The 12,652-nt window shown below is 40.5% G+C and overlaps 1 protein-coding gene across 4 annotated transcripts in view; it reads right to left on the bottom strand.

The window, feature by feature from the left end:
- The window catches only part of alpha-Man-IIb (alpha-Mannosidase class II b), an 83,460-nt gene that overhangs the window by 16,629 nt on the left and 54,179 nt on the right, over positions 1 to 12,652 (bottom strand). For all 4 annotated transcript variants that reach the window (XM_069135102.1, XM_046621645.2, XM_069135101.1 and 1 more), the window contains one exon: positions 734 to 906. In XM_069135102.1, coding sequence (XP_068991203.1) covers positions 734 to 906 — 173 coding nt within the window. The remainder of the gene's footprint in view (positions 1 to 733; positions 907 to 12,652) is intronic.

Here is a 12,652-nt window from a genome sequence, read left to right as displayed (position 1 = left end):
CGGTCGAGTTTTTCCCTCTTTTCTTTTTCTCCCTTTCCCCAGTAAACAATATAATTCAGTCCCGAAAAACTTTCTCCCCAGCATCGCCCGTCTAGTCTTTACAAAAGCAGAGTAACACCGGGTCGCTGCACTTGTGTAGTATTCGTACAATACAGTAAACGACAATGCACCGGAAGCAAGAATTCCGCATCCTCGCTCTCGTCGGTTGCATTCCGAAAGAAAAAACCTCCGGCGAGCATCAATCAAGCGACCGCCGTCCCAGGAAGGGCAATTTTCGCGTTCTCTTATTTCCCCCTCTTCTTATTTTTCCTCAACTTTCTTCATCACACCCACACGTTACAGTTATCGTGAAACTTACGCTCAGCGAAATTCGCAATTTCGCAAGACATTCGGCACGGCGTTTTGTTCCGTGATCGGCGCGCCCTGAAACGGTCAAAATAGCTGCAGGCCTGCAAATTGTAATGAATTTTTCACCCCCGAGTTTCGCGTACATTTTTCACTCGCACTCGCAATTCGAGATTCCGGAAATTCTTGCAATCCTAGTGGAGGGCGAGTCCGCGTGTCAGACGGGAAAATAAGACCAACGTCGGAGGGGAATTGGAGGGTCCGATAAATCGAGGCCCTCTTCGTTTCCCTTTCCCTTTTATTTCGACGACAATATGGCGGCTTGCTGGAACGTCAGCTGAAATAAAGACGCGGCTGGACCGCCGCTTATATTAATCAATCAACGTACCTGTCCCACCACAGCGACAGAAACGAAACCTCGCTCCATATGAAGGTCATGTTGGGCCACTGCTGGAGCTTGGTAACCATGTTGTTGAGGATCCCCCTCGTCGAGCTATGGAAATACTGCTCGAACGTTTTCAACCATCCTGGATCGGCGTGGCTGTGCGGGACGAGAAATACCTGCAACGGAAAGGTAGATTGTTATTGCAGACTGCACTCCGCCGTATGAACCTTATCTTTCGAACCTCGTTAATGGCCGGATGGAACATCTCTTCGGAATAATTGAACGGTACTGGTCCGGAGAGTCTCTCGAGCAATCTGACAGTTTGTTTATTTTTAAGGAGTTATGACCGGCCAGGAGGGCGAAGAAAGCGATTTTTCAAGGATTTTTCACGACGAGACGGTTCGGTTTATTAACATAAAAATTGATGTACATATCGGGGTAACATTGAACTTCGTTCTGATATTTTTCATTTGTAAATATAATGGTTTTTAAAGCTCGTTTAGCCGATCTCAGGGAGACTTCTGTAAAAAAAAAGGCGTTTTGCGGTGAGCAAGATACGTCTGGACCGAATCATCCGAAATGAAAAGACAAAAAAGTATTAGTTGATATAAGGCATTATCTGGTCTTAAATCGAAGAAATAAGCAAATTATTCATTTTTAACAAAACAGCGGCTTCAGAAAAAATAAATTCGATTTTCTATACAAATTTTCGCCTTAGCTTGCTTATAAAATGGATGATATTTATCGGCGAGAAAAAAATCTTCGACCAAGAACTGAAAAATGTATTCATAAAGATTGGGACAAAATTTGAGACTGATGGGTTCGGCCGTTTCCGAGAAATCTTGCTCACCGACTTTGAAAACATAGTTTTGAGAAAAAGGCGTTCAAAGTTTCAAAAGCACTTTCAAACGCTCCGGGGCGTCTTTGCAAATGTGCGCGTAACTTCGAGTATATTTGTCTGATCGACAGGAAATTTTCTGTGTTTATACTCGAATATACGTAAATTATGAAAATGAAATTTAGAAAAATTACGATTTTTGAATAATCCTGGCTGGGTCTCAGTTTAACCGCGGCGGTTTCTAAGGAAAAATACGAATGTGTTCACACACAGATAAGAGAGAAGGAGAGGTTTAGCCGAGCAAGGATTACGGCCAGCTAATCAGTCGGTCGTTAAAACTTCTAAGATGAGGTCTGTAACTGTCACGCTTAGCCAAGCACTGCATAAAATTTTGACAATATCCTTTTCCGCATATTCACGACATAATTGTTGTATAGTTTCAAGTATCGACGAACCCTGTCGGGAATATTATTATAATAAATTTAAAACGGAACATGTCCGAGTCGACGACAACACCTTTCGAAAAAAGATGAGTCTTTAATTTACTTGTACTCATTCCAATGTAAAAATAATTGTCTTCTACATATCAAAACGTAGTAGAAATTTCGAGAGTTTCATTAATAGTTTATAAGTAGGTACTCGTTGATGTATGTATTGTGCGAATGAATGCAACTATACATCGAAATAATAATGAGAGGAATATGAACGAAACATTATTTTTCATGTGCGTTATTTTGGCAAATAAATAACTAATCGACGTCAACGCAGACGATTCGCTTCTTCACTGTCAGATTGATTTTAAAATCTTCTCATACCTACGGAACGAAATTCACGCTGGAAAATATTTCGTTACAGCATGTAGCGCAGCTCTTGGGTGAAATTTTCCGGTATACCTAGAGAAAAAAAGTCGATGAATTGTGCGACAATTCCGCGATGTGTTTCAGCATTGGACTTTTAGGCGGTGATGAGATTTCATTCGGTTATTTTATCAGCTTTTTTTCTCTCTTGTTTTTCATTTTTCCACTTTATTTTATGGCTCTGCCTCCAGCGCAACAATCCTCTCTTCGCAATTACGATACACGGAGGGAGGCGCAGGGTTTTATCCCGAGATCCCATATGATCCCGATTGTGAGTATCTGGTGATATTCCAGGATCCCAAGGTTCCCTAATCCTTGAAATTCTCTCTCTCTTTCTCCCTTTATTCAGAGCCTGAACGCCACTTATCTTTATCGTCATCTTTCCCTGACCATGTCCGAACTTCGGGGTCGATTTTTACTCAAGTTTAAAAAGGTTCTAACACTCGACATGCATACGACGTTAGGGTGGTTTATTTTTTAAACTTTCTTTTTTTTTTCTTCAAGGTACCACTCGAAAAATTTGTGACAAATACTGAAATAAAATAAAAAAAATTATCCTCAGACCTGGAGGAGGTAAAAAAATATTAAGAGGTAGCTACCGATCATTGTAATATTTTTGATTTATTTTTATGTGTACACCTTACGGACTTGTATACGGATGTCTTAGTTTGTTTTTTTCGTATCGTGGTCCAATTAATCATTGTTAATAAAAATCTATACTGAAAACGAAACAGGGACGTTAAGGTGATGCGATACTCTTATTTCGGTAACAAAAACTGTTATCCAAATTTCTCCGAGACGATTAATCTTTCGGATAAAAGACGAGATAAGCCAATTGCGGAATTTTTAGGCGCAGTTTGCTGTTGATTTGTAAACGATTGATTGAAAGACGATACAAAAAAAAAAACAAAGTAAAATCTATATAAATATAACTCCGTAAGATGTACACATAAAAATAACTAAAAAATATTAAAATAATTGGTAGCATCGTCTAAATATTTTCTTACCTCCTCCAGGTTTTACGACAATTTTTTTTTCAGTATTTCTCACAAATTTTTAGAGTGGGATCTTAAAAAGCAAAGTAAAAAAACGAACCATCCTGATACGACACAAGACGAAGAAATTAGAAATTAAACACACATTCAAGTTCCCATTGTCTTTACACGTTATTCGCATACTGAAATTAATTTCCGAGTATTGCCCGAGATTTTCATAAGGGACATGATATCCACGCCCGAGGATAAAAAAAAAAAAAACAAAGTTGTCGCTACAACCTCATCCTTGTATATTGAATAACCGGTGTACAAATTACTATCAAGTAATTTGATAATGATACAACAGCGCGGGAAATGACGACGTTACGGTATGATATCAATTTTCTATCGGCACAATAAAGCACTCAATTCTTTTTTTTTTTTTTTTCCAACGGATAAATCCACTTATCGTTATTTGACTTGAGTACTCGATGTTTTTATGAAAGTCGTATGTGCTGCACTTCAGGCAGCGATACGGATGGATTATATAGGCGGGACATTTATTTTTTATTCTGTAATACGCTCGGCACAATAGGCAGAGTCATAACCGGAATTAATTTCCGTTCGACAATTTCATCATTCGGCTTGGAAACTGAGCACGTAGAAAAATATTACATTTAGCAATTTTGCGGAAAAATAAAGTAGACAAACGACAGGAAACACGAAAAATGAGGAGTTTGAGAAAAAAGTGGAATTAAGGTACCGTGAAACAAGTTAGCAAACATTCCTGACGTCTCGTTAAAAATTTGACCGTCTTTGGGAAATTTGAATGATCAATGACATTTCATCGGCACTGTTCTTTGGCCGTTAATCAAACTTTTCAGTACTAAAAGGACATCGTTATATCAATATCCAGATTATCTCGACAAGTGTTCTTCATCTCTGGCTATGCCATCATACATAGGTATATACAACGATGAAACCGAGAGGAAAATACAGGACGAAGGCTAAAGCGAGGGACATCGATTTCCGATCGTCTCGAATTCGGATGATCCGTTTCTGAATAGCAAAAGGACTGAAGGGAAGAGGGAAAAAAACGGGGGGGGGGGGGGGGGGGAGAGGGGGAAGAAGAAAAGAGAAATTGGAAAAAGAGGATGAAGGAAGGGAGCTGGATAAGAAAAAGGGCAAAGGTAAAACAAACCAACACCATTTCGCCGGAGGAGCCAATCCGTAAAACAAATGCCGCGCGCTCATCCCACCACTCGTAAAGCTTCTTCGCATAGAGAGCGACGTCCGGAATCCTTAAGCAGGATGTGCAGGCGCTCTGCCCGCTCCTTAGACGTACCTTTTTGTCGAGCCAGCAGCGATTCGACGGAGACTGACTCGGTCGAGTGCTGACTGCTCTCTTCCGGCACGCCGAACCAAGCCACGTCGATTTTCGATACTCTTGTTTTCTCGATCGTCGATCATGAATTGAATACGTTCAAAGAAGGCTGCGGGACGCGACGCGACGCAACGAGAATTTCAAAGGCACTCTTCTACCTGGGGCCAAAGTGCGCAAAGTGAGATCGACACAATTCACACGCGTGATGAGCAAAAAGTTTACCGTGCTTTTTGGCATGCGGTGAAACTGCGAAAGATATGAATTTTTTCGATGAACTTATTTTGCCGCGGAAACTCCGATATCAGTCATCATGTTCTGGGGTGGGGTTGAAATTTGGATTTTGAAAAGTTCCGAAAACACTGAATCACGAATTTTTTAGCGGCGAAAGTTGAAGTAAAGAAAGATTAAAGTTTGACGAAACATCAAAATTTCGAACAGTCCGGAACCCGAGGCTCAAAGTTACCAAAGGAGGAAATGCCGAAAGGGCGTAACTCCGACAAGTCAAAGTTCCGAAAGCGCGAAAATGAGAAAATTTAAAAATCTGAAATATAAAAATTCCGAATGATCCAAGATTTTTATGATGATTAGATGAAGTTTCACCACTTTCATCTTTCTTTGTGTTGGATTTTCGATGTTTTTACGTTCGGAATCCCGGTCATTCTGATTTTTGGTTTTTCTCATTTTTTACACCCACTCGTTGAGTAAACTACGCTGTGCGAGTATATTTTAACTCTTTGAATTTTACTCCATTGCAACTTTATTTATCGGAACTTTGCTCTATACGTAACTTGAACTATCGGAATCTTGCATTTCGGAACTTTGAGTCGTCGGGTTTCCGACCATTCGAAACTTTGTTTTTTCTTTAAAGTTTGTTTTCCTTACGTTCAAGTTTCGCCACCAAATAATTCGGAATTAGGCGCTTTCGAAACTTTTCAAATTCGAAACTTGAACCCCGCCCATCAGAACTTTATCGAACGCCTAGTGATTGGGATCAGGATTTGCAGTCTAGAAGAGAGACGAAGTCGCTTCCCTATCCTACCCGAGAACATGTTAGGTAATTTATAGGTATACCTATAATGAAATAAGACGTATAATGTATGTGAGCATGGAACATTTGCATGTTGAAAACGGGTTAAAGGAGGGTTAAAAGCAAATCGTAGGTTAGTGCTCGACTAACATGCCGCAGCACGGCCGTGACGTAAATATTCTTACGTCTAGCATCCTGGGAGCTTTAGCTCTAGGTGCTCGTAACGGGTTCTCCGGAAGTCGCGGCCATAAACTACGCGAAAGGATATATTCCTTTTCCTTTTACGCGATGAAGCAAGAAACGAGTACCTAAAGGTTTTTGTTACACGCGTCAGACGATACGCGTTCTGCATTATCTCCGCGCCTATCTCCGTTTTTCTTTTTCCTCGGTGTCGTCGTACCTACGTCAGGGTCGAAAATTGATGACCAAAAAATAATTTCAAAACCTCGGTCCGTATAAAAAAATTAATTAAAACATTCGCGGCACGGTACGTGCCAGGCAATACACGCGAGTGACCGATATGTCAAATTGTTGGAATGAAATCGGCTAATATTTTACACCGGACAGTTATGTTGGCATCACAGAGAAACCTACAGCGCCACAGTCGGCGGAGCGCGAAACTAACTCAATTGAGACTGAGTTTGTTTCGCGCTCGGCCGACTGTGGCGCTGCAGGTTTCTCTGCGTTGTCAACATCAGATTCGCTGTCTCAAATTCGTTGTCCCCAAATGTACGTATATGGGGCATTCCATGACATCTCGATCAAGATTCTACGCCGATGTCTTACAATTAGATTGGCTTTATAATTTTTTCGCATGAAAATACATGACGAAACACGCAATTACAAATTTTCGACCCGGCGTATCTGACGTGTGATTTAGAAACTTGAAAATAAAAAAAAACCACTTTCCGAAGCCTGAAAAAATTCAGAAAAATCTTGTAAAATATAAGAAAATTTTTCACGCCTATTAGAAGATGAAAATTTCATAATATTATAAGATAAATAATAAATAAATAAAAAAATAGAACCTTATTATTATTATTGGTTTGCATTTTTTACATGAGAATTATACTTCGGATACGCTGGGTTGAAAAATTCTGTTTTTCGTCGTGAACTTTCATACGAATCTCGTCGACGTAGAATCTTGATCGAGATGTCACGGAATGCCCCATATCTACGCGTCCGCGTGCGTCTGTGTACGTCTCGTCAGTTTCAATATTCGAGCAATTATAATTTGGCAAGACGATGCCCGCGGTTCTACCTCTGCTCCCCGAATACCTTGCGAATTGATCCCTTCCCCGGTTGAGCATCGCGGAAGGCTTCGACGTTCCGAATCGAAGTTTGTGCGGCGAACCAGGAGAGGCAGGCAAAAGCCTCTCGGTTACTACCACAGGCGGCTATCTTGATTACCTTGTTTGATACAAGTTTGGATGTAAAACACAGCCCTTGGTCGAACGTACCGCAAGATAAGCCGACGAAAGCCGATCTCACCGACTTTCCTATACTACACCTACTGCAACCCTTTTCCGAACTCAGACTCGCCTGTCCCTGATTACGTCGAGTCTGATCGTAACCGCAGTCGGTAAAGTCGAAATCGTCGCTTTTATCTTGGATTCGGAAACGAGACAAAAGGCTGCGGGACTTTTTGTCTAAAAACCAGGAAGAAACGTCGCTGAACTGTACACGCGCCCTTCGCGTTGTTGCTTTTTTCACCCGATTCACAGCCGGATCCCGTAATCGTATCGTATATACATTCATATACAGCGAGATCCTGGGGGATTATACTCTGCGGGGTCTGCAGCTGCGCTGACGACGAAAGATTATCTCAAGTTTCTCGAGTCACGCCTGGCAATTAGGGAACCACGATAGCGGAAAATTGCAGACGGAAGCCTAGGTATGGCTTATATTAGAAGGAATTAACCGATAACGAGCGTCGATAAATTCTCAGGGAGCTTCCCGCCACGTTCTCGTAGGACAAGATTCGAATGCAAATTTAATCGGGTTAATTGAGATTGAATAGACACACTTCCGGCGCTTGATCCGTACTTGGTAATTATTTGTGAATTTGAAACTGTATAACATGCATACAATAGTAAATGAACGGCTCCGTTGTTCAGTAACGGATTATCAATGCCGTATGTTTATACTTCAAATACGCCTGGTATAGTTAAGATATTTTTTATTGTTACTTATAAGTCGGTGAGATTTTTTCAACCCTAGTCCAAGCGATGTTCAGAAAGTATTGACGTGGAGTTGCGGGGTTATACCTGGTCAGGAAACAGAGAAAAACTACATATCTTTCAAAGATTTTTCATGAAGAGACGTTTCAATTTATTAATATAAAAATAATGATTTTTAAAGATGCTATAGACAATCTCCGGGAGCATCTCTAAAAAAGGCGTCTTGCGGTGAGCAAGACATCTCTGAACCGAATCATCCGTAATGAAAATACAAAAAAGTTTTAGTCTATGTAAGGTATTATCTGGTCTTTGATCGAAGGAATAAGCAAAATATTAAAATTTAACAAAACGACGGGTTGTAAAAAAAAATTTCGATTTTCCACAAAAATTTTCGCCTTGATTTGTTTATTAAATAAAAAATATAGAAAAAAACCTTCGCTCAAACACTGGAAGATATATTCATAAATCTTGTGTGAAAATTTGAGACTGATCGGTTCAGCTGTTTTCAAGAAATCTTGCTCACCGACTTTGAAAATACAGTTTTGAGATAAAGGCGTTCAATTAAGTTTCAAAAAGCACTTTAACACGCTCTGCGGCGTCTTTGCAAATGTGCGCGTAACTTCGAGAATATTTGTCGGTTCGACGAGAAATTTTCTGTGCATATACTCGAATATATGTACGTACATTACGAAAATGAAATAGAAAGGGATGTCGCTTTTCGAAAAATCCCGACTAGGTATGATACAACCACTTGAAATATTCTCACCGTATACGGAGGGAGCTTTTCCCGCTTTTCATAAACGCGACAATATTCTTCAATCTTTCCACAAGAGGATCCTCTGCTCGCTGCAGGATGACATTGTGAATCCATGAAAGCGGCAAATCGAAGCAGCCAAGTAACGGCAAGCTACCTCCTGTACTCACGCTGCGAGATAGATTGTTCGATCTGCATGGTCTTGTACTCTTACCACGAACGACGCGAAGTGTTGACGAAATTTAATGTTGCAAATGCTGATAATTCGCGACAAAAGTAGTCAGTCGGGAGCTTTTGTTCTCTTCGTTTAATAACAAAGTGTCGAAATGGTTAATCTCTTGGCCCGAAAGCTCGTTCACCTTATGCGGTAACTGTACCGAATAGCCTGCTGCCTAGGTGGTCGCAAACTCTATGGCAGAACAAAAAGAAAAAGAGATGAAGAAGAAGAAGAAGAAGAAGAAGAAGCCCGACGGGATAAAATTTACGGTTATTGTTCGCAGCGAGAAATACAAGTCAGCTGTGCTTAACGGCTAGACATTAGTTACGAGAGATAAGTACCCATTTTGTCTCCATCTGCCCCGTTCCCTATTTCCCTCAAGATACAGACGTTAACCTCCGTTAAGGGTTGCCTCGTTTCATGCCGGAATATTTTCCCGCTGAGCTTGCAGAACTTCGGTAATCTGACTATTGCAGATACCTGCACAACGGATTGCAAATTCAGATGCAAGAAAGCTGTGATGGCTTCACATGCATAAGTAATTACGGATCTATGGGATGTATAATCGGGTCGAAAAAGTGTCTAGTCAAGGGTTCGAAAAGTGTCACTCAAGATCATCTTCTCACGTGTAGCTAAAAAGTGTCTATCACGTTATAGAACCAAATTTTAAAATACTGAATTTCATTGCAAGTACAACATAAGAAAAAATAAAAAACATTACTCTGCCATTTTTCACACTTGAAAATCCCAACTGCTCGTTGAATTGCAATGAAAAATGATCGATTTCGTCCGTAAATGGATTTTCCATACAATATCTGATCGCGAGTTAGATTTAGGATAACGATAATGTGTTTTTTTCTGTATCGTAAGTTTATTTTCTCTGAATCGTAACGGTTGTGCATGCAGGATATTTTTTAACTATATACTGTCGAGCTCAGTGGAAGAATTGCTTCGTATTATTGCGAGGAAACTCATTTACATATCAGATGGGTCAGTTTCTTTTACAATCAGAATATAAATACGCTGATTTTGGGATGAAAAAATTTGACTTTGTTAACAACAAGGTGTTCACTCTTGAAATTGCATATTCTGAAACTTTTTCTCCGAATGAAAAAGTCGTCAAGATTGAACTTCATTAGCTTCGGTCGAGTTTTTCGAACCCTAGTTTGACATAAGTCTCTAACTTAAATCAGCTTACTCCAACAACCGTTTTTTCTTACACCTATTGCAACACACTGAGATTTATCTTTTTGGAATGATTTGACTGTTATCATTTCGCCGGTTATATTCGAGTCGTTCCGAGGACAGTTAGTGTCGTTATCCTTTAGGGTAGCGATGGTCGTTCAACGAAAGTTGGAATATCTTCTTCGGCGTTAAAAGTTCCACGGGAGAACGGTTATTATCCAGGTCGTAATGCTCATCGGTTAGGAAAGGCGAAATCACCAGGCGAGAATGGTCAAGCTTGCAGGACAGGGGACGGTTAGGGAGAGTCAGAGTGTTAAGGGAGGGAGGGAGGGTGTTTCCTATACGGGTGAAAGGAGCCTCGTAAAAACGACACTTTCCTGCGCTGGGTGTATGATATCGAGCCGAGACCCGAATCGCTTTATTCGCTCCTAAAATCTGACGAGATTTGTGACCTTCCGCAGCGGCAGTGTGCGGACCTCTGGGAGGGACGCGAGAATCAAGGGTCACGGAGGATCGAGTCCCAGAATCTGGAGAATGTCGGCGAAGTCTTATCGGACTCGCGTCTCCGCGAGCCTATCGCGCGATTTTCATCCCCAATATCCCCAGGGGTTTAAATTTTTAGCCGCATGGTAGGCCTGCGGCAGCTGCTCCTGAGTCTTGAGATGAGACTGTGAATTAGTTTTCACGGTAGTAGCGACGTCGCTTTAAGAAAATCTAACTTTGAGTCGGCACCGATTCGTTCTAAAAGTGAGCGCTATTGCTCCGAGTGTAACTGACAAGTTAGATTGGGTTGGATGTAGTTGGCTTAAATTGCGGCAAAATTTCTTCCAGGGGAAAGGCCGTCTTAGTTTAATCCGAATTTCTCTGGCGCTGCTTCGAGGTAGCGTTAAAACGCTATGGTTGGCAGCCTCCGCTCTCTGAATGCGACACGCTTAAAAACGCGCACGGATCAATAATCATGTCCAATAATCACAATCGCGAATGTCACGCTAATGTAATAGGTGAATTAATAGTACTACACTAGATCGGTAGGATTAAAACTCTGGTTGAACCGGCGTTTCAAAAACACGGTGGAAATAAAAATCGTGACATCGAACTTGCCGATGTGACGATAAGATTTTTTTGATTTTTTTGTCTTGGAAGTGCAAATTTTACGTTTCCTAAGTGCTTTACGATGCTAAATGCGAATCTGATGTCAAAATTTATTAAAACCGAAAACAACCTCTAGAACTGGGTGAAAACAAGTGAATTATCAACATTGTTTTGCACAACAGTCTTGAATGAGACTTGTATGAATATTTGTTTTGAGACGGTAAGATTTTAGGCCGAGAATAGATGCAAACCCCAATACTATTTATATGCACCCCTCAGGAGGGTGAAAACTACCCCTATGCATTGAATTTTCAAAATCTAACGGCTATTCTGAGATATCTGTTTGTCAACCAATGAATTCCAAGCGTTCTTAGCACACCTTTATCGTCAAATTTCTCCACTAACGAATTACATTCACATAAATACGTTTTTTTCTTCATATGTTTATTTATAAAAATTACAAACAATCATGGATTTGTAAAAATATTCTAATCATTCCAAGGTTCAAGTACTTTTTCACTTGAAAATGCAACAAAATTCAGGATTTGAAATGGAATAGAAAAGAAATGACAAAAAAAAGAAGGGTGCCACTGTAGAGGCTTCTGTAACTGAAGGGCAGTAGTTTAGATCACGAAAGTGACATTAATAAGATTGCATGTTCAATTTTGTAATCGTACAGGCGTGTCTTCAAACCCTTGAACATATATCCAATATCGAGGTCCTCCCGGAGGTCCTTAGTTTCTCAAACTGAGGTTCAATTATGTCCCAGAACCCATCAGCGCGGTCCGGATCCAAGAGAAATAGTTCTGTCTTGGGAATTTCAATACCAATGGATCCGGCGGTTCGTATAGTCTGTATACAACAGGCCTATACGTATACTCAATTCACGCCTTAGTACATGCAACCGAAGCGTCAGATGCGTGATTCACAAGCTACGCGCGGTGGGTATGGGGATATCATACTCCGAAAAAGATGTCTTTCGAACCGTAAGCTACGTGATTCTGGGTATCTTTCTATGCGGTGGCAAAGATCTGTATACTTCTGTCGGCCCAACGATATATCTCTTTGCTAATCGCATTACAGAAGCCAAAGCTCGAAAGGGGCGAAAGGTCAAGGCTGCGACTAGATTCGAAGAGGAAAAGTAAAACAATCGTATACAGTTATGCGAGAAACCGTATTTTCCAGTATCCGTGACAAATTACTGATTTTTATTTAAATTATACTCCGTGTTAGTATATTGTATTAATCGGAAGTTGATTGCTTCCGAAGAGTAGCAAGGGGAGCGATTCCTTTTAAGAGGTAACACTGCTTTAGTATTTTGGCAAATTCGATTTTTGTTTTCTCTTTTTTTGCTCAAACAATATTTTAGGGTCGTAAAAATAATATCCAGTTGGTTCTATTGTCAACATTTTTT

This window comes from Neodiprion pinetum, chromosome 4 (assembly GCF_021155775.2).
Source record: "Neodiprion pinetum isolate iyNeoPine1 chromosome 4, iyNeoPine1.2, whole genome shotgun sequence".
In the NCBI taxonomy this organism is placed as follows: Eukaryota; Metazoa; Arthropoda; class Insecta; order Hymenoptera; family Diprionidae; genus Neodiprion; species Neodiprion pinetum.
This window is presented reverse-complemented; position numbering and strand designations above follow the sequence as displayed.